The sequence below is a fragment of the Balaenoptera physalus genome (genome assembly GCF_965194825.1).
Source record: "Balaenoptera physalus genome assembly, chromosome: 17".
Taxonomy (NCBI): Eukaryota; Metazoa; Chordata; class Mammalia; order Artiodactyla; family Balaenopteridae; genus Balaenoptera; species Balaenoptera physalus.
In genome coordinates this window covers 66,895,881-66,919,441 of record NC_138895.1, presented here as the reverse complement: position 1 = coordinate 66,919,441, position 23,561 = coordinate 66,895,881, and the positions used below count along the sequence as shown (strand labels likewise).

Below are 23,561 nucleotides of genomic sequence, written 5' to 3'. Positions count from 1 at the left end.
GATAAAGGAAATTACCCAAAATGTCATTGATAAAATCAAAGAGGTAGAAAATGTGAAAGTTAAGAGACATAGATCATCAAAAAAGACTATCTATGATAAATATAATTTGAATACAGAGAAAGAGAGAATAGAGAAAGAAATAGGTAACTGAGAAAAAGAATATTTGAAGAGCTAAAGGTTGAGAATCAGTGAAAGTTATAAATCCTGATTCTGGGAGCACAAAGAGGTCTATAACAAGACTTATTGTAGTGAAACAACAGAACACCAAAGAAAAAGAACAGAAAGCCTGAAAAGCATCTGGAGAGAAAAGAGAGATTACCTGAAAAGGAATAACGTTTAGACTGTTAACAGACTTGTCTTAAACAAGAGCCAAAACAGAGTGAAATATCTTCTAAATGATTAGAGACAACAAATTTCAACCTGGTACCCAGCTAGTCTTTCAAAAATGAGGATGGGCTGCAGATATTTTTGTGTGAATAAAGTTAAGTTTACCACTACAGATCTTCTCTAAAGGAAACTGAACACATGCAGAAAATCTGAGATGCAAGATGGAATAATGAGCAAAGAAATTTATATACATGGGAAGTTCTGGACAAACAATGACTGTTAAAATTATAATTACCATAAATATTATACCTTCATGAGGCAAAAACGTTAAAATTAATGTATTTGTTATGAATTATGTAAAATATAGAGGGTAGATAATTGAAGTTAAAGTACTATAAAATTTTGTATTGGTTGGGAAATGGTAAATATACTGATTAGTTTTAGAGTTTGGTTTTGTATGCACACTAAAAATTTAATTATAATCATACAAAAAACACAAAAGGATTAAATACCTGCTAGTTCAGTAGAGGGGAAAATGTATTTAAAAAAAAAGTGATCAATTTTAAGTAAATAAGGCATACAAGGGGAAAATGTAGCATAATAGGAAGCATAAAATAAATGGCAAATCCAAAATGTAAGTGGACTACAGACACCAATTAAAATACAGAGGTTGTAAGAGATGATTTTTTAAAAATCCAACTAAATGCTCTTTAAAAGATTTACTCGGGCTTCTCTGGTGGCGCAGTGGTTGAGAGTCTGCCTGCCAGTGCAGGGGACACGGGTTCGAGCCCTGGTCTGGGAGGATCGCACATGCCGCAGAGCAACTGGGCCCGTGAGCCACAACTACTGAGCCTGCGCGTCTGGAGCCTGTGCTCCGCAACGGGAGAGGCGGCGATAGTGAGAGGCCCGCGCACTGCAATGAAGAGTGGCCCCCGCTTGCCACAACTGGAGAAAGCCCTCACACAGAAACGAAGACCCTACACAGCCATGAATAAATAAATTAATAAAAATAAATAAATAAATAAAGTCGATCATAAAAACAAATAAATAATTAAAAAAAAAAAGATTTACTCACCTTGAACCTGAGAACACAAATAGGGTGAAACTTAAAGGGCAGAGAATCAATATGTTATGTGACTATTAAACAAAATAGTGTCTAAGTCAAATATTGAATTACTAAGAATAAAGAAAATTTTTACAAAATAAAAAGAATTATTCACTAGGACAATATAACAACTCTTATTTTACATGAACTTAGCCTCTAATTAAAGCAAAATTGCCAGAGTTACAAAGAGAAATGGACAAATCTCCCAGACACAGAGATTAAAATTTTTCTCAAGAACACATGCGATGGTTAAAAAAAAATTGACCACATTTAAACAATAAGTCTGAACAAATTTTTAAAAAATATTGGTACCACAATGCAATTGTTAGACACCAACAACAAATACATATCTTTTAAAAAATATCTGTATGTTTAGAAATTAAATAATATATTTCTAAATAACTTGTGGATCAAAATAGAAAGCCTAGTAGAAATTAGAAATTATATAGCATGAGCTACATAAAAATAATACTACATATCAAAATCTATGTGATACAGCTAAAGCAGTACTTGGATATTTGTAGCCTTAAAAAATGCATATAATAGAAAAGGAGAAATACTGAAAATTAATGAGATAAGCATTCAATTCAGGAAGTTAGAAAAAGAAAAACATAATAAGGAAAGAATATTATATATAAAAACATACAAAATAATAAGATACCATACACAAGATGAACAAGGTTGAAGATATGCACACATTATAATTGAAAACTTCAATATGTAGGTGTATATGCTAGAGAAATTCTACCACATGTATAGAAGGCAACATAAATAAGAATACTTACAGCAATTTTGTAATAGCAAAATACTGGGAACATCAAAAGTAGAAGAGTTAAATATATTGGGTTATATTTATCCAATGGAATTATACACAACAAAGATGAATAAATTGCCTCACATAAGTCAACATGGATAATTCAAAAAAATCTAATATTTGTGAAAAAAAGCAAGTTGCAAAGTATACATAGATTTTGATTAAATGTATACAAAATTTAAGATATGAATTCATAATTAAAATATGGTTTCAGGATTCATATATTTATGTAGTAAACTGATAAACATACATATTGGAATGATAAACACTGAATTCAAATACTGGCAGCCTCTTAGAAGGGGAGGAAAAGGAATACACAGGGATATATAGGGAGTTCCAACTGTGCTGTTTATATTTATCTTCTTAACTGGATAAAGTTGTTTAATACTTATTTTTATACTTTTTATATACCTGATATATGTAACAATAAATCATAATAATATAGTTAATATAAATATAAAATTATAAATTATTAGAAGAAATAGGAAAACTTTGAAACTGAGAATTTCAAATATTGGAAAGAGTGTACATTTTAAGAATAAATTATTGAAAAAATTGTGTCAGTTTGGTAGACTATCAAAATTGTAAAATTTGCATATCCTTTAACCCTGCAATTTCATTTTTAGAAGTACTTAGTTTTTGCAATGTGTTCGTAAAGTTTTAAAATTAAACAGCGAGATGAAGAAGGAAGAAAGGTAGGTAGGTCACGAGACTATGGGAGGCCTTGAAAGTCTTGATAAGGATCCGGCTTCCACCCTAAGAGCAGTGGAAAGCCATTGAAGGGGTTTTAAGATGTGCGGGGGTCGGGGTGGGGGTGGTGGTGGTACGTGGAGCGTAGAGTCGGATTTGTTTTGCAAAGATCACTCTAACTTCTGGGCAGAGAACAAATTGAGATCTTGCTAAATAATACTGCACACCAGGAAAGAAAGGGGAGCTTAGTGGAGTGTTGGCAATAGACATGGAAAGAAACGAACAGATTCTGTCAGTATTTCAATAGAAAATAAATTCACTAGAACTTAGTGATGTATTAAATATGGAAAAGTAAGGGAGAGGGAAGTGTTGACAGTTACTGTGTGTGGGGAAGGAAGGAGGGAATGAGGTGGGGCTGAGGGAGATTTTCATATTAGATCTGTGCTCCTCTGATGGGACCAACGGCCAAGGATGGACGTATTGTCTGTGTTCTTAAGACAACTCAATCCCCCAAATAAGCAAATTAAATTAAAAAAAAATCTGACCTTCTTCTGGTACAGATGGTTTATTCTCATTTCCTTTGTCCAAAACCTTGACTCTGGGTTTTGGTTCCTTTCTTTTTTCTAAATCTTTAACTGGAAAAAAAGTAAAAATACAGCAACATGTTAGGTTAAAACCTAAAAGAAAATATTCAATGAATTTTTACTAAAACCCTTGCAAGTACTGAAAGTTTTAAGTAGAAATTAGCTCCATGGTAGAATCTCATTTCAGAAGATTGGAGTTGCTATTTTTTTCAATTTTGTCATGGGAATGTGTGGAAATCACAGAATTACTTTGGCAGAGTATTCACTATGGGCAGATGTATCAGATAAATTTAACCCTTCATAATTGTTATAAAATCACAAGATTAGCCCCATTTCAGACGTGAGGGAATGAAGGACCAACAGGCTAAGGAGCTAAGACTTATCTCATAAAACCAGAAAGTGTTGGCACAGGATTCAAGCCACGTCTTCAGATTTCTGGAAGGCCTGTGAGTTGGCCCCTGTTCTAGAAAGATCTTAGCCATGAATATACTCATTTGGAGTTGGTCTATCTGCAATAGAAGATAGGGAACTCCATAATAATTTCCTTTCAAACTTAAAAACAATGTTTCCCTACTAATAAATAGTAGTATTTCTTCCTTACTTTCATTATGAAATATTCAGGGACCCAGCATGACCCTCGGTCCTTTAATACATTCATTCCTAAGTACTCCAATAGTTTTACTTTTCACTCCACAGCAGCGGCCCTGCTATTGCTTGGCACCTGAAGTTGTCCTGAGTCATCGCTAAATGGCTGCGGTATCTGCACATATACCCTGTGAAAAGGAGGAAGTGATCCCATGGCAAAATATTTCATTTAATTATTGCATTCACTTCATGGAAATCTGCAAACTTATTGGAGGGCTGGCTCTGTAGGGTAAGCAATGCTTTCCTTTGAACCATCCTTCTTGTCTTCTTAGGGTATTATTCCATGAATCCTGTCTTTAGCATCTCTTCCTCCTCCTCCTCTTCTTTTTACTGGCTTCCATCCCTTTGCTAAAAGGGTTTGAGACTTGCCATCTGCCAAGACCGGGTTGCTCTAGTTCTATGATTCCTTTATAGAAACCTTCCTTGGCTTTCTGGTACTTAGAGATTAAATTCCATGATTAAAAATAATAATTAAATACAAGGTGCCTTAATCCTGCTATTTCCACTGATCTTCTCATTTTCTAAATCCATTTTTTAGACCACATCTTCTGACTTCTTTATAAGGCTTGGCCACTTTGGAACACCTCTTCCTTTAAATTCTTTTCTTTCTCAGTTTTTAAAAAAGCATTATCTTGGGTGTTCTCATATTCCTCTGACCCCTCCTTTACATTCTCATTCTTTGGATCATTTTTCTGCTTCCATTCCTGAAACACAGTCATAAACTACATTTGCCTTGCATCCCTGTACACCCCACCTACAATTTTATCATCCCACAGTTTTAATTCTCACCCTTCCGTGGATAATTTCCAAATCTACATCTTCAACCCCACCCACACATAGGCCACGGCCTCAAATTGCTTTCATTCTGTAAAAGAAAATAAGTCTGCAACTCTAGTGTGAGGAAAGTTGTGCTTAAAGTAGAAATAGATCTGGTAAAGAATAATTGCAGAGGTGGAGACACTGGGAAACTTCATCAGGAAGGTGACATTTGGGCCAAACTTTAAAAAAGGAGCAAGATTTTGCAGGCAGAGATGAGCAAAATATAGTTCCAAAGAGAAAAATAGTGACCAAAAATAAAGTTTGCCAAAATAGGGCCAAAATCCATTCTACAGATGAACAAGAAAAAAACAAAACAGTCACTTTGAATTGGGCCTCTGGGTCACATACAATATGTAACACGTGCCATGCCAAGCTTCTGTCCTCCTCTCGCAGGAGGCAAAATCAATTAGAAAACAGACTGTCAAGAGTAAAGTGGTATTAATCATAACAACAAAAGCAACCATGCCCCTACTATGTGCTGACATGAGTTAATCCACACAATAATAGGCACAAACCATCCCCCCATTTGCCCATGAGGAAACTGAGGCTAGAAGTTGTTAAGTTGCTTGGCCAAATACACACACCAGGTTTGGAATCATAACAGTTCAGACATGCCTTTCTGTCTTCAAAATCCAAAGATTGTTCCTTATGTTTCCCTGTGTATCAGAAGATGGACTTTTGAAAAATTCAAATCCCTACACTAACTGCAAACCTATATCCCCAGGATTTGTCTAGATCATTATTTTCCTGGATCCAAGCATGAAAGGTTTCCATGGAGGGGAGACCAGGCTTTAGCTCCATCTCACAGGGAGCAAAAACATAACTGAAATGCAAAATGGAAAAGGAAACCATCCAAACAAAGTTATTTTAATTTCATTCTTATAAATTGTTATTTGGGAAGAACTAAGACCTCTATCCTGCCAATAAAAATAACATAGCTAAAAAATATATATGCATCTATATAATTTATCTAACAAGTTGGACTGTTTCACTAAGATTATTTCAGCAGAGCTAAGCAAACTGAAAACAAAAGCATTTCTTTTTAAATGTTTTGAGTAAATAGTTATTGGCAAAGTTTTAAGGCTACCTGTGTTTCTTATGCTGCTAGTCATGGAATATTTGCAATAATCAATCGCCCAAAAGCTTAAGACTAAAGTAAAATGAATTGTTTCTCCTTGTCCTTTTTACTGCTTCTCACAAACTTTAAGGAAAGTTATTTCCCTTACTCATGTAGGAATGTCAGAGGCCAGAAACTGAAGCACAGTGCCAATAAAATGAGACAGAAGGCTGATTTATATTGAAAATAACATAAAACCCTTTCCCAGAGCTTCCAGACACTGTGAATCTCAAAAGAATGTAACATTTAAAACATCTGTATGTCCTGCTGACAGGTGGATTCACCAAATGTCAGAAGTTTCAAGAGGCAGTGGGTTAACAAAGTTTTTTTTTTTAATTTAAGAAAAATCACAAAATGTGTCTCATAAAACATTACCTAGAAGAGAAAGATAAAAAGGAAGGGAGGGATAGAAAAATCCAAATAGAACATTGCTGTATATAGAGTTCTAGAACCCACAGCCTTCTCGATTTGTGGATTAACCCTTTAAAAAGCTATTGTTATTTGAAATGATGTGTAGGATCTACTTCAAAATAATATGAGAGAGGGGAGTATGGGGGTATAAATGAAACAAGAGTGACCATGAATGGTTAATTGTTGAAGCAACTGATGGATATTTAGGGGTTTATTTTATGAATCTGCTGATTTTTTAAGTTATGTTTAAAATTGTCCTTAATAATGAGTTGGGTTTTTTAAAGAGTCTACCTTAACAATGAAGTAACACAGAAAGTTAACCAGGACAGACCTCTTCTGTTTGTATTCCTGATACACAAAACTGCCCTCCAATTAGATAGGTCACCTCCAGGAAGAGGGAGTTGCTGTAGTCTCTGGTCACTAGAATATAAGGTCCATGAGGGCAGGGATTTGTCATGTTCCCAGGGCCTAGAATAGGGCCTCACACTTAGTAGCCATGCAATATACACTTGTTAAGTGAAAAAAAAAAAAGAATGAGTGAATGAATGAATATTTCCTGAAAGGCAAAAGAATCAGGGTCTTTGTGGACAACTTTTAAATTCAACATAAGGAAAAGCTTTCGAATGGAACAGCACAGACATGGATGGGGCTGCCTCAGAGCTTTCTCTCCTGCTTAGAATGTCTCTATATGTCAAGTCTTTGCCCAACTTACTATTTGAGAACTGGCTCAAAAATGAAGACACTCCCATTCATTCTCTTCCTAGATCATTATGGGGGCAGACAGAGTACCTCCCTTCACAGACTCCTGAAAGTATTTATTGAGCAGCTATTATGTGCTGGGTAGATGAGATGTCCGCATAAGGCTCAGTGGACAGTGTCAGGGAGTTATTTAAGAACTAAAACCTTTTTAAAGGATAAGTAGGAGCACCATGAAATGGGTAAAGGAAGGGACAGAGAATATTAGAGATAGAAGGAACTCACAGAAGATTATACTAAATGTCTTTTAAGATCTTTTCAAATCTAAACAATCTAGAATTTTAACCTGTTATCAATACAATATTTACCACAGACTCAAACTCAGAGCTGGGACAGAGTCCCATGGCAGCACTTTATGATCTGTAAATACGTACTTCTGAATTGACCTTGGGCTGGCTTGCTTTCTCTGTCTTTATTGTATGCAATAATTTGAACTGTGTAATTCTGGTCTGGCATAAGACCTTGAATAATCGCTTTAGTTGCAGTGTTCTGGAGATTCAATTGATTGGTTTTTCCACCTATAATAAAACAGAAAGATAAATCAGTTCTAAGAAGTGGGTTAACTGTGTACATTAAGAAATTTTATTAACCAGAAATCAAGATTTTAAAGGTGAAGACATTCAAAAATATGTATAATGTTATTACATATACTAATTTCAGTACACTTTTCATTCTCATTTTCAGTTATACTCTTTGCATTAGACAAACAGTCATCTAAACTAGATACAAACACATTTGCAAATATCTTTCATCATAACACACTGTTGCTTTATTTTTTTTTAACATCTTTATTGGAGTATAATTGCTTTACAATGGTGTGTTAGTTTCTGCTTTATAATGAAGTGAATCAGCTATACATATACATATACCCCATAACTCTTCCCTCTTGCATCTCCCTCCCTCCCACCCTCCCTATCCCACCCCTCTAGGCGGTCACAAAGCACCAAGCTGATCTCCCGGTGCTATGCGACTGCTTCCCACTAGCTATCGGTTTTACATTTGGTAGTGTATATATGTCCATGCCACTCTCTCACTTCGTCCCAGATTACCCTTCTGCCTCCCCGTGTCCTCAAGTCCATTCTCTAGTAGGTCTGCGTCTTTATTCCCATCCTACTCCTAGGTTCTTCATGACCATTTTTTTTTTTAGATTCCATATACATGTGTTAGCATACGGTATTTGTTTTTCTCTTTCTGACTTACTTCACTCTGTATGACAGACTCTAGGTCCATCCACCTCACTATAAATAACTCAATTTCGTTTCTTTTTATGGCTGAGTAATATTCCATTGTATATATGTGCCACATCTTCTTTATCCATTCATCTGTTGATGGACACTTAGGTTGCCTCCATGTCCTGGCTATTGTAAATAGAGCTGCAGTGAACATTGTGGTACATGACTCTTTTTGAATTATGGTTTTCTCAGGGTATATGCCCAGTAGTGGGATTGCTGGGTCATATGGTAGTTCTATTTTTGGTTTTTTAAAGAACCTCCATACTGTTCTCCATAGTGGCTGTATCAATTTACATTCCCACCAACAGTGCAAGAGGGTTCCCTTTTCTCCACACCCTCTCCAGCATTTATTGTTTGTAGATTTTTTGATGATGGCCATTCTGACCGGTGTGAGATGATATCTCATTGTAGTTTTGATTTGCATTTCTCTAATGATTACTGATGTTGAGCATCCTTTCATGTGTTTGTTGGCAATCTGTATATCTTCTTTGGAGAAATGTCTATTTAGGTCTTCTGCCCATTTTTGGATTGGGTTGTTTGTTTTTTTGATATTGAGCTGTATGAGCTGCTTGTAAATTTTGGAGATTAATCCTTTGTCAGTTGCTACATTTGCAAATATTTTCTCCCATTCTGGGGGTTGTCTTTTCGTCTAGTTTATGTTTTCCTTTGCTGTGCAAAGTTTTAAGTTTCATTAAGTCCCATTTGTTTATTTTTGTGTTTATTTCCATTTCTCTAGGAGGTGGGTCAAAAAGGATCTTGCTGTGATTTATGTCATAGAGTGTTCTGCCTATGTTTAACTCACACTGTTGCTTTTATACACTAGGGAAAGCCACAGCTTGAGATTAGAAGACAGTAAGTTCTCAACATCAGATATACTCTTCAAGGAAAGAGCGTCACTTAAAAGTGAAGGAAAAGGTATGGGTAGACTGAATGTAATTATCTACACCGAAATTCTTCCTATGGCCTCTCTAAAGTGAGTCAAAGCATCCTTGAAGCATTAGCAATTTAATTATCTTAAAACTGAGCATCACTGGCTTGGGATGTTAAAGGAACCACTCATTGCCTGGCTACTTAAAAGTTAGGTTGGCTCTGGAAAAAATTTCAAACCCCCACTGTCTCTCCATCAAATTAGACAGACATCTAAATCTTTGCTGAAAATGCTATTTGATTCAATACTCAACTTGTATGCAAAATTCCAAATATACCTTTTTTCTCTAATTTCTGGCAGTAATCACTGTGTCTGAGAAAAGGGAAATTAATTTAAAACTTCTGTCCCTCTAGCAGGAACAGCAAGTAAGTTCTGATATTTGCTGAAATAATCAAGCATAACACAGATTACAACATACTGGGTTGGCCCAAAAGTTCGTTCGGGTTTTTCCGTGCGAGCTTATGGAAAATCCCGAACGAACTTTTTGGCCAATCCAATACTTTAACCATATTCTAGTAAAATTGATTAAGTCTGAAAAATGATGCTCCTATCATCTACACTACCAGCTACTGGAAGGCAGAACTGAGCCTTTCTCTAGCCAAAACCCACCTCCTTAAATGCATTTATGTCCAAGATGCTAAGTTTGGTTTCAGAAACTTGTATCATTTAAAGCTCAACTACTACAAAGTGCACAAAATGAATCATTCATAATGTGTGTTTCACTTAAAAAAAATTCCTTAGAAAAACTCTGTGTATTAGAATTCCTCACTGAGAGTCAGAGAATGTATTATTTTAAAGGCTTTGAGAATCCTGTAATAAAAAAACAAGCTTTAAACTCTGCTTAAAACAGCACTTCTCAAATTTATTTGACCATTAAACCATTTGATTGTATAATAGCTATTAGCATCCTGTTGAACACCATGGAAAACGCTTTGGGAAAGACTGGTATAAACAGTACTTGAAACACATCTCGTAGTGCAAAACCATCTACAAATATTGTGTCTAGACATTATTTGTGTCTAGTAAACATTATGTACTACTCCTTTTATTTACTCTATTTATTTTATGTTTGATCATGATGATACCACAGTGTCAAGAATGTTTTATTGGCTTTGGCCACTGCAGTAAGGACATTGGGTCACCACAGAATAAACCCAGTTTTCATGGAGAAATCATCTGCTTTCATCCTCAATTTTTATTTGTCATTGGAGGTGTTTAAACAAGAGCTGGATGTCTACTTTTGAGGGGTGCTATAGCAGAGAAGATTGAAGGATGAGGCCGAGGTTTGGTTCAAAGATCACACAAGTCACTTCTAAGGTTCTAATCCCTCAGTGACACCTGCTTGGGGTACTTAAAAGTTTGGTGTTATCAGCAAATAATCCAAAAAAGTTAACACACTAATTACCTGGAGGGAAAATAATTACCTTCAAGACATAGGGAATTCTTAGAGGTAGCACAAATTACTAACTTATATTTTGACCTTTAGCATCACAATAATGTTCAAAAACCTCTTAAATTTCCCATGATGGCTTATTTTATTTTATTTTTTTTGAATTTTTGAATTTTATTTTATTTATCTTTTTGTACAGCAGGTTCTTATTAGTTATTCATTTTATACATATTAGTGTATATATGTCAATCCCAGTCTTCCAGTTCATCCCATCACCACCTCCACCCCAGCCACTTTCCCCACTGGTGTCCATACATTTGTTCTCTACATCTGTGTCTCAATTTCTGCACTGCAAACTGGTTCATCTGTACCATTTTTCTAGGTTCCACATATATGCGTTAATATACGATATTTCTTTTTCTCTTTCTGACTTACTTCACTCTGTATGACAGTTTCTAGATTCATCCACGTCTCTACAAATGACTCCATTTCGTTCTTTTTTATGGCTGAGTAATATTCCATTCTATATATGTACCACATCTTCTTTATCCATTCGTCTGTCGATGGGCATTTAGGTTGCTTCCATGATCTGGCTACTGTAAAAAATGCTGCAGTGAACATTGGGGTGCATGTGTCTTTTTGAATTCTGGTATTCTCTGGGTATATGCCCGGAACTGGGATTGCTGGGTTATATGGTAATTCTATTTTTAATTTTTTAAGGAACCTCCATACTGTTCTCCATAGTGGCTGTATCAATTCACATTCCCACCAACAGTGCAAGAAGGTTCCCTTTTCTCCACACCCTCTCCAGCATTTGCTGTTTGTAGATTTTCTGATGATGCCCATTCTAACTGGTGGGAGGTGATACCTCATTGTAGTTTTGATTTGCATTTCTCTAATAATTAGTGATGTGGAGCAGCTTATCACGTGCTTCTTGGCCATCTGTATATCTTCTTTGGAGAAATGTCTATTTAGGTCTTCTGCTCATTTTTGGATTGGATTGTTTGTTTTTTTTAATATTGAGCTGCATGACCTGTTTATATATTTTAGAGGTTAATCCTTTGTCCATTGATTCATTTGCAAATATTTTCTCCCATTCTGAGGGGTGTCTCTTCATCTTGTTTATGGTTTCCTTTGCTGTGCGAAAGCTTTTAAGTTTCATCAGGTCCCATTTGTTTATTTTTGTTTTTATTTCTATTTCCCTAGGAGGTGGGTCAAAAAGGATCTTGCTGTGATTTATGTCATAGAGTGTTCTGCCTATGTTTTCTTCTAACAGTTTTATAGTGTCTGGCCTTACATTTAGGTCTTTAATCCATTTAGAGTTTATTTTTGTGTATGGTGTTAGGGAGTGTTCTAATTTCATTCTTTTACATGTAGCTGTCCAATTTTCCCAGTACCACTTATTGAAGAGGCTGCCTTTTCTCCATTGTATATTCTTGCCTCCTTTAGCAAAAATAAGGTGACCATATGTGCGTTGGTTTATCTCTGGGCTTTCTATCCTGTTCCATTGATCTATATTTCTGGTTTTGTGGCAGTACCATACTGTCTTGATTAATGTAGCTTTGTAGTATAGTCTGAAGTTAGGGAGCCTGATTCCTACAGCTCCGTTTTTCTTTCTCAAGATTGCTTTGGCTATTTGGGGTCTTTTGTGTTTTCATACAAATTGTAAAATTTTTTGTTCCAGTTTTGTGAAAAATGCCATTGGTGGTTTGGTAGAGATTGCATGGAATCTGTAGATTGCTTTGGGTAGTACAGTCATTTTCACAATGTTGATTCTTCCAGTCCAAGAACATGGTATATCTGTCCATCTGTTTGTATCATCTTTACTTTCTTTCATCAGTGTCTTATAATTTTCTGCATACTGGTCTTTTGTCTCCTTAGGTAGGTGTATTCCTAGGTATTTTATTCTTTCTGTTGCAGTGGTAAATGGGAGTGTTTCCTTAATTTCTCTTTCAGATATTTCATCATTAGTGAGTGTATAAGAATGCAAGAGATTTCTGTGCATTACTTTTGTATCCTGCTACCCTACCAAATTCATTGATTAGCTATAGTAGTTTTCTGGTAGCATCTTTAGGACTCTCTATGTATAGTATCATGTCATCTGCAAACAGTGACAGCTTTACTTCTTGTTTTCCAACTTGTATTCCTTTTATTTCTTTTTCTTCTCTGATTGCTGTGGCTAGGCTAAAACTTTGGAGGTAATTTTTAATTGTCAGTAGACCAAAAGAACTGATCCATGTTGAAACAGAGGTAGTGAGGATTCTTGATAGTCTGAAAATTTTGCCTGAGGAAAATTATGGGGAGTCCAATAGTTATTCTTTAGATTTGGAGAACATTATTTTCTTGAGTAGAGGGTAAGTTTTCAAGCTCCAAAGATTAAATGAAACCAAAATCTTTCAAATGAGCTTAAAGCAGCACTTAGCACAATACATTTTTAGTTCCCTGTGTGCAAAAAATTGCTAATACTCTAAAAAATACAGTTGAGTGTTTTTACCTGAAGCTGGAGTCACAAGAAGTTTGTATCCACCAAATTTCCCTCTCGGAGCCTTCCATGAAATCTGGATACTATCATGAGATAATACATTATACCTTAACCTTGTGGGTGGAGCCACTGAAAAGGAAAAACAAAAATTGTTTAAATGTTGAAACTTTTAAGCTTCCACTGTTAAGTTGAAAAGCCAAAGTAATGTAATCACAATATGCAAGACTTCATTTTCTTTCTACAACTGCATTAATGAATTGATCAGTTTGCAAAATAACACAAACCCAAAAGCATTTGTTTCTTACTCAGGAGATAAGCATTTGCCAAGTAGTACCGATCTTGTGACAAAGAACTATGACTTAGGGTTAGAATTTAATACCTTAGCCCAGCTTAATAATTGAAGCCAACCTTGTAAAATGATTTTATTATGTTACAAGGATGAATTTTTCTACTTGGAATACGTAAACTTTTGTAATCTACTCTAGTGGGATCTGTTTTATGCCTTTAGGTTTTTCACTTTATTAATTGAGTACTTTTTATGATATGATAATTTAAGGTCATCACAGACATGGTATAGTAATAAGATCTTCATTTAAAAACATTTTGAGAAAGACATTGTAAAGGACCAAAATAAAAAAAAATAATAATAATAAAAGATAATTGCTTTATAAACTTGGATTCATTCTTCCTGTGTAGCTGATTTATACCTTTCAGAAAGACACACAGCACATGGTCATGAATCATCCCAGCATATTTAATCTTTCCCGATAGTTAACAAAATAGATCAGTCTATATTACTTTTTGTGTAAGTCATTCAAACTTCAAAACATATTTTTGGAACTCTACAGCAATGCTCCAGAATTTCTAAAGAAATATTTTCGTAAGAAGATTTTTACTATATAATATATAAATTAGTTTGTCACAAAAGAAAATTTAATGCTTAACAGAAAAGTTAGCACTTATTACCCACTTTTACGCCTGGCCTTTCTTTCCCACTTTAGGACACAGAGTCTGGGGAAGGAAACAAACATTCTTTTTAATAGGTACGTAGCATAATATGGGGTTTGGACATTAGTTTGATTCCCAGTTCTGTCACTTATTAGATGAATAAGCTTGAGCAAGTGATTGTTTCTTCCAAAGCCTTATCTTTAGAAAAGGTGACAGCAATACTTTCTGCACAGGATAAGTGAAAATGTTAAAGAAGATAATGGATATAATGCATTATGATAGGTGGCCAATAAATGTTTGTTCCCCTCCTCTTTTACTTCATCTAATGGATGATCTCAAAAGCTTATTTAATATTCACAAAAATACATTGCTATCCCAATTTTATATATAAGGGATACAAGGAGAAGCTAAGAGATTCATCCAAATTCACATACTGGTGCACGACAATCTCTGACCTCAAACAAAATGCTCTGTTTCTTCAGGAGAAGATTTATATTAAGAAGTCACCCTTCACTTAGCTAGAAGAATGAGTAATTTAACACTACAAACTCTCCGCTCATCTGAAATCAGCGAGAACTGAAGGACACAATCTTAAGAGTAGTATTCTCTCTCTACTTGCCCTTTACTACCTCTTAGTAGAGAATGCTAGTCATGCAAAACAGAAACACAGGCTTCCCATTCTCAATCTGACATGAATGAAAGAGTCTACATTTCTCTGGCTTATGGGGAAATATGGATTTATCATAAGAACTGCTATGTTGAACTAGAAAAGGAAGTTGGCTAAACCTAACATTTGGATGAACAGAGAAACTATTACTGTTTGGCTTCGACTGGAACTTGGGGAGAAAAATCTATTTATAGATAGGTTCTTATTACTTATAGAAGAAAATTAAAAATAAAAGTTTTTAAATGTTACACAACACATCCAGTTTCTGAGCCAAATCTTGCCAGTGGGCTGGTAGACATCCTTGGCCAAGCTTATCGTAAGGTCCTCATTTTTGCTCTTTTTTTTTAAAAACTGAGTACACAGTACAAAGTTTACTAAAGGCCTGGCAGAGGCTTCTGGTGTGTATTTTTAAGCATTTCTAATGATTTCTAGCTTTGTTTTAATTGAACTTAGTTTTTGAAATCTAGTATTTGTATTACTGGGATCTGCATTTTTTTTTCCTTTTTTTTTGGCCACACTTACAGCTTGTGGGATCTTCCCTGGCCAGGGATTGAACCCAGGCCTCCACAGTGAAAGCCCAGAATCTTAACCAGTAGGTCACCAGGGAAGTCTGGGATCTGCACTTTTATTTTTGATTTCTGCTAATTCTTATAAAGTATGTCAGGGGTTGGCAAACTACCACTCATGGGCCAAATCTGGTCCATTGCCTGTTTTTATAAATAAAGTTTTATTGGAAGACAGCCATGCTGATTTGTTTACATATTGTCTGTGGCTTATTTCACACTGCAATGGCAAAGTTGAGTAGTTGTGATAGATACCGTATAGCCCACAATGACTGGAATATTTATTATCTGGCCTTTTGCAGAAAAAGTATGCTAACCTCTGAAATAAGTGCACAATATATATAAAGTGTGCAAAGTGACATTACTAGATAAACATGGTAATCCTGAAAAAATGGCAGTGTTGGTGCTGAAATAGTCATTCATCAGTAGAGCAAGGAAGTCTAAAAGTGATAAAGTGTTTAAAGAGTGCTAATGTCTAATGTTTGGAATTTAAGGCTGTAGAAAAGTCAGATGCAAGAACCACCACTCCCTTCAAACTGAGGCTCACTTGTTTGGAAAGGAATGGAACTTGACTCTTTGTATGGTCAAATAGTTTTAAAACACTTGGAGTTAATGACCATATTTCCAACTACTTCCTGAAACACATAGGGATCAGTTGGGAAGAAAAATTCTCTCTTGTTTTAAGCACTGGCTTTGTTATAATTTGTTACAGCAGCAATAGAGAACTAATACAGCCAGTATTAAAAGGTATACAGGAAACTAACTCTCCCCTCCTAATCAACCTAATGCACTTTACCTCTTAGTCTCTCCATGTAATTCTTAACTTTCCCTCTACAGAGAATGTGAACCTCCATTGGCCCAAATAACTGTTTATATCTGGATTATTCCAGTATTTTCTTTTCAAGACAAGTTATTAAATGAATTGGAACACAGAGAATGTAATGGTGTGTTGGCTGTAGGGAAAAAATATGTATACCATGACAGAATGGTGGCACCAATACTGTCTCAGAACTTCACAGTAAATCTATACTTGGTTCTAGCAGTGTTTGTTTTGGATGGTTACAAAAAGGAACCACTGAAGATAAAGTAACTGTCACTTAAAAACTTCAAAGCATATACATTTGAGACTTTGCATAGGGGCTAGATTTCACTTTATAAAGACCTCTGTGTTAACACATTTACCCATACTTTTTGCTGTTATTAGTAGTCAAATATATTTGGAAGTTTGAGAATATTTTCTTTACTGCTGTTTTCACCATCTTTGTGATAGATCATGAGATTATAAAATTTTAGATTCTAAGCAAGATAAAAAGAACTCTCTAGCATATCCCAGAGTAAATTTCCTTCAAATTTTAATTTCTCCTATTTATAAAACAATACTTTTAATACATTTACCAATACATTTAATTAAAAAATGACTGAGATAAAAAGTTAAGGTCTTCTGTTATTTGTTTGTGGTTTTTAAGACCACTTGGAAATATAATACAAATACTTCTCTGCTGTTTGAAGGTTTTTTGCTTAATAAATATAATAGTTTATTCCACCAGTATAGCACCCTAAACTATTTTTTTTTTTTTAATTTTATTTATCTATCCATCTATGGCTGTGTTGGGTCTTCGTTTCTGTGCGAGGGCTTTCTCTAGTTGCGGCAAGTGGGGGCCACTCTTCATCGCGGTGCGCGGGCCTCTCACTATTGGCCTCTCCTGTTGCGGAGCACAGGCTCCAGACGCGCAGGCTCAGCAATTGTGGCCCACGGGCCCAGTCGCTCCGTGGCATGTGGGATCCTCCCAGACCAGGGCTCGAACCCGTGTCCCCCGCACCGGCAGGCAGACCCTCAACCACTGCGCCACCAGGGAAGCCCTAAACTATGTTTTGAAGGGGAAAACACTCTCAGTGCCCATACTGCTCCATTTCTAACAGTCAGAGATTTTTGGTTGCAAATAAAAGAAACTCTCTCTGGCCAATTTAAGCAAAAAATGTATTTACTGGTAGATAATGAAGTAGGTCATATAATTATAGTAAAAGTTAAATAAGCTTTGAAAGTATAGGAATCTGGGAACACTCTGGATACAGTTTCTAGGAACTAGTGACCATTTTTTCTTAGGGCATGTCTTTGGAATGAAATGACTGGAGCTATTTTCCATCCTTCCATCACTGGACACAAGTTTCAGATTCTTGGGAGAGTTGGCCTGACTGGTTTGAGTCATTTTCTCACCCCTTAGCCCAGAGAGGAAGTCTGGTGGATACAGCAGCCAAGGCTCCGTGTGGTGTGGGAGGGAGTGTTGTTCCTTGGAAGAAAACCAAGAGACTGTTAGAGATGCAAGAGGCAGACTTCCCTGGTGGTTCAGTGGTTAAGAATCTGCCTGTCAATGCAGGGGACAGGGGTTCGAGCTCTGGTCCGGGAGATCCCACGTGCCACAGAGCAACTAAGCCCGTGTGCCACAACTACTGAGCCAGCGCTCTAGAGCTCATGAGCCACAACAACTGAAGCCCATGTGCCTAGAGCCCGTTCTCCGCAACAAGAGAAGCCACCGCAATGCGAAGCCCGCGCACTGCAACGAAGAGTAGCCCCTGCTTGCTGCAATTACAGAAAGCCCGCGTGCAGCAACAAAGACACAACTCAGCCAATAAATAAATAAATAAATTTATAAAAAGAAAAGTGAGAAGGGAGGTGATCGTGAGTAGGGAAGAACAGAAGATCTTCATTTCAGTGTTCCTTTGTAAAAAGTAGTGTTTCAAGAAATTAATGAGAGTATTCCATTAGAAAGATTTCAGTTGAGTTGAGTTGAACTGAAGTGAAAGAAAGGAAGGAAGGAAGGAAGGGCAGAAAATTAGTCCTTTAATACACATTCATATTATGAAATAAAATTTCTTAACTACCTGATAACAGTGAGTCTGACAGAATGACATAAACATTCTTTTTCTGCCTACAAGATTTGATTTCTATGAGAATGATTGCAGTGAAATTCTCTGAGTTTTTTTTATTTTATTTTTTTAATATCTTTACTGGAGTATAATTGCTTTACAATGGTGTGTTAGTTTCTGCTGTATAACAAAGTGAATCAGCTATACATATACATACATCCCCATATCTCTTCCCTCTTCCGTCTCCCTCCCACCCTGCCTAGCCCACCTCTCTAGGTGGACACAAAGCACCAAGCTGATCTCCCTGTGCTATGCGGCTGCTTCCCACTAGCGATCTATTTTACATTTGGTAGTGTATATATGTACATGCCACTCTCTCACTTCGTCCCAGCTTACCCTTCCCCCTCCCTGTGTCCTCAAGTCCATTCTCTATGTCTGCGTCTTTATTCCTGTCCTGCCCCTAGGTTCCTCAGAACCATTTTGGTTTTTTTTTTAGATTCCATATATATGTGTTAGCATATGGTATTTGTTTTTCTCTTTCTAACTTACTTCACTCTGTATGACAGTCTCTAGGTCCATCCACCTCACTACAAATAACTCAATTTTGTTTCTTTTTATGGCTGAGTAACATTCCATTGTATATATGTGCCACATCTTCTTTATCCATTCATCTGTCAATGGACACTTAGATGGCTTCCATGTCCTGGCTATTGTAAATAGAGCTGCAATGAACATTGTGGTACATGATTCTTTTTGAATTATGGTTTTCTCAGGGTATATGCCCAGTAGTGGGATTGCTGGGTCGTATGGTAGTTCTATTTTTTGTTTTTTGAGGAACCTCCACAGTGTTCTCCATAGTGGCTGTATCAATTTACATTCCCCCCAACAGGGCAAGAGGGTTCCCATTTCTCCACACCCTCTCAAGCATTTATTGTTTGGAGATTTTTTGATGATGGCCATTCTGACCGGTGTGAGGTGATACCTCATTGTAGTTTTGATTTGCATTTCTCTAATGATTACTGATGTTGAGCATGTTTCCATGTGTTTGTTGGCAATCTGTATATCTTCTTTGGAGAAATGTCTATTTAGGTCTTCTGCCCATTTTTGGATTGGGTTGTTTGTTTTTCTGATATTGAGCTGCATGAGCTGCTTATAAATTTTAGAGATTAATCCTTTGTCTGTTGTTTCATTTGCAAATATTTTCTCCCATTCTGAGGAGTGTCTTTTCATCTGCTTTATGGTTTCCTTTGCTGTGCAAAACCTTTTAAGTTTCAGTAAGTCCCATTTGTTTATTTTTGTTTTTATTTCCATTTCTCTAAGAGGTGGGTCAAAAGGATCTTGCGGTGATTTATGTCATAGAGTGTTCTGTCTATGTTTTCTTCTAACAGTTTTATAGTGTCTGGCCTTATATTTAGGTCTTTAATCCATTTTGAGTTTATTTTTGTGTATGGTGTTAGGGAGTGTTCTAATTTCATTCTTTTACATGTAGCTGTCCGGTTTTCCCAGTACCACTTACTGAAGAGGCTGTCTTTTCTCCATTTTATATTCTTGCCTCCTTTATCAAAGATAAGTCGACCATATGCACGTGGGTTTATCTCTGGGCTTTCTATCCTGTTCTGTTGACCTATATTTCTGGTTTTGTGGCAGTACCATACTGTCTTGATTAATGTAGCTTTGTCCGAAGTCAGGGAGCCTGATTCCTACAGCTCCGTTTTTCTTTCTCAAGATTGCTTTGGCTTTCGGGGTCTTTTGTGTTTCCATACAAATTGTGAAATTTTTTGTTCTAGTTCTGTGAAAAATGCCATTGGTAGTTTGATAGGGATTGCATGGAATCTGTAGATTGCTTTGGGTAGTATAGTCATTTTCACAATGTTGATTCTTCCAATCCAAGAACATGGTATATCTGTCCATCTGTTTGTATCATCTTTAGTTTCTTTCATCAGTGTCTTATAATTTTCTGCATACTGGTCTTTTGTCTCCTTAGGTAGGTTTATTCCTAGGTATTTTATTCTTTTTGTTGCAATGGTAAATGGGAGTGTTTTCTTAATTTCTCTTTCAGATTTTTCATCATTAGTGTATAGGAATGCAAGAGATTTCTGTGCATTACTTTTGTATCCTGCTACTTTACCAAATTCATTGATTAGCTCTAGTAGTTTTCTGATGCATCTTTAGGATTCTCTATATATAGTATCATGTCATCTGCAAACAGTGACAGTTTTACTTCTTCTTTTCCGATTTGGATTCCTTTTATTTCTTTTTCTTCTCTGATTGCTGTGGCTAAAACTTCCCAAACTATGTTGAATAATAGTGGTGAGAGTGGGCAACCTTGTCTTGTTCCTGATCTTAGTGGAAATGGTTTCAGTTTTTCACCATTGAGAACGATGCTGTGGGTTTGTCATATATGGCCTTTATTATGTTGAGTTAAGTTCCCTCTATGTCCACTTTCTGGAGGGTTTTTATCATAAATGGGTGTGGAATTTTGTCAAAAGCTTTTTCTGCATCTATTGAGATGATCATATGGTTTTTATCCTTCAGTTTGTTAGTATGGTGTATCACATTGATTGATTTGCGTATATTGAAGAATCCTTGCATCCCTGGGATAAACCCCACTTGATCATGGTGTATGATCCTTTTAATGTGCTGTTGGATTCTGTTTGCTAGTATTTTGTTAAGGATTTTTGCATCTATGTTCATCAGTGATATTGGCCTGTAGTTTTCTTTTTTGTGGCATCTTTGTCTGGTTTTGGTATCAGGGTGATGGTGGCCTCATAGAATGAGTTTGGGAGTGTTCCTCCCTCTGCTATATTTTGGAAGAGTTTGAGAAGGATAGGTGTTAGCTCTTCTCTAAATGTTTGATAGAATTGGCCTGTGAAGCCATCTGGTCCTGGGCTTTTGTTTGTTGGAAGATTTTTAATCACAGTCTCAATTTCAGTGCTTGTGATTGGTCTGTTTATATTTTCTATTTCTTCCTGGTTCAGTCTCAGAAGGTTGTGCTTTTCTAAGAATTTGTCCATTTCTTCCAGGTTGTCCATTTTATTGGCATATAGTTGCTTGTAGTAATCTCTCATGATCCTTTAAATTATTTGAGCTTAAAGAGAATCTTCCCTCTCAAAAAATACAGCACAACAAAATAAAAATACCCCTGTTCTTTCAGTAACAAGGCTAACCCTGCAGTCGAAGAAGATAACAACTGGACCCTCCTTGGTCTTCTCATGAAATCCCCGTTTGGGATGTTTATATATTCACAAATGTTGTAATTGGCCGTATCCCACATAGGAAGCCTGACTTCACTATAGAAAAGATGAGTTTGTTGGCTCGCTCTGGGTTCTTGGTGTGTGCCAGAAATCAAGCTTTACACTTAATTTTTGTCTTTAAAGATTTTAACTGACACAAATTAACTTTTGAGTCAAGTTCATGCAAGCATTTATATTTATTATAGAGTTAAGTATATGTATTGAAGCACCTCCTTTGTGCTTGCAAAAAGAAAAATCATGGTTCTGGTATTAAATGTACACACATTTTTGTTCCATGAGATAAGAATAATTATTTCTCCACTGCACTTACAGTGTTTCTGTCAATCTTGCTGCCTTTGCTTTGGCACAAGTCCCAGTGCCTTCCATACAGGGAAAAAGGAGCTAACTTTGAAGTCCAAACCTGTGACCTCAGGCCTGTTTCTTTCTTAAGTAACATATCTTCTTTTCAATGTTTTTCCCCTAAAAGCAAAAACCTAAAGGAAATATAAACTTTGTGTCTAACCAAGATTTTCTTTTAATGATTATAGAATATTTATGCATATCTAGGCAATAGATGGGGGTCCATTGATAAAAGAAAATGGTGGTATTGTTTTTTGCTAGTTGTTGTAATGGGACTGTAGTCATATAAACCATTTGTAAATTGTTTTAAAAACAAGTTGAATATTGATGGATTTGGTTGTTGCCTTTGCTACACACTTTATTTCCTCAAGTAGTTCAGTTGAAGCCAATGCCACTATGGGTTCTAAAGCACCGTCCGTGTTGTCTGGGCATGATCTGTGGTATCTGGGCATGGTCAATATTATCCTCATTACTTCTCCTGGAGGTTCAGAAGGTTGGCCTATTGACTGAAAAGACGTTGTGGGCTATAAACTCAGACCACATTTAAAGAACAAAAGCCTGGGTAGAAGGTGCTACAAAGATTTCTAATCTTTAACCTAGGAATCCTGATTGTTGTTAACTTCTTTGCCCTCCTTGCAATGTCAAGACACTTGGGGTGCAGATAGAATCAGTTGGCCCTCTTAGAACGGACTAGACTGAAGCCTCCATTCTGCTTCTTATACTTTTCCACTCGATGCTTCCCAGGATGCCCACTTCCTGTCACCCAGGTATGAAGTGGCAGAAATATTTTGTTGACAGTCTTTTTAAGAGACAAGGCATGATCGAGATACATATATACACACCTTATAGCCCCTTATTAACAGAATTGATTTTGCAAATTTGACTTTACTGATTAAATTTGTATGACAGGGCTTCCCTGGTGGCGCAGTGGTTGAGAATCTGCCTGCCAATGCAGGGGACACGGGTTCGAGCCCTGGTCTGGGAAGATCCCACATGCCGCGGAGCGACAAGGCCCGTGAGCCACAATTGCTGAGCCTGCGCGTCTGGAGCCCGTGCTCCGCAACAAGAGAGGCCGCGATAGTGAGAGGCCCGCGCACCGCGATGAAGAGTGGCCCCCACTTGCCGCAACTAGAGAAAGCCCTCGCACAGAAACGAAGACCCAACACAACCATAAAATAAATAAATTAATTAATTAATTAAAAAAAAAATTTGTATGACATATTCAGAAGCACATTAAAAATGAGCTGTTTAACCAACTGCCACAAAATTAATATGCTCAGTCACTGGTGAGGTCGTAACCTTCATCAAAGTTGTGGCACATTTCTACAATGTAAACAGTTAGTAAAACTGAGTAAAAGCCAACATATGACCCTGCCTAAAATCACAGCTGAACCAGTGAAGCACTCTTAAGGTAAATAAAATAAAAAATGATAATCAGAACCAATATGGCCAGACTCCCAGACCCTAATGATTATATTCAACTTTTCCATTACCTTGACCCTGGACATTGGTGCAAAAATAAGCAATTGCCAAAAAAGCTGGAAACAGCCAGTGCTGCATCTTGCACTGAAAAATCTTCATTTTATTTCCTGCTTTTCACATGGGATGTAACATCAGTCCTAGAA

At 36.5% G+C, this 23,561-nt stretch overlaps 1 protein-coding gene across 5 annotated transcripts in view; it reads right to left on the bottom strand.

The window, feature by feature from the left end:
* COL14A1 (collagen type XIV alpha 1 chain) overlaps positions 1–23,561 on the bottom strand; it is a 242,430-nt gene that overhangs the window by 201,709 nt on the left and 17,160 nt on the right. For all 5 annotated transcript variants that reach the window (XM_082433124.1, XM_082433121.1, XM_082433122.1 and 2 more), the window contains exons 2-5: positions 23,430–23,555; positions 13,313–13,429; positions 7,643–7,786; positions 3,482–3,571 (exon numbers count right to left, since the gene is read on the bottom strand). In XM_082433124.1, coding sequence (XP_082289250.1) covers positions 3,482–3,571; positions 7,643–7,786; positions 13,313–13,429; positions 23,430–23,517 — 439 coding nt within the window. In that variant the 5' untranslated portion in view covers positions 23,518–23,555. The remainder of the gene's footprint in view (positions 1–3,481; positions 3,572–7,642; positions 7,787–13,312; positions 13,430–23,429; positions 23,556–23,561) is intronic.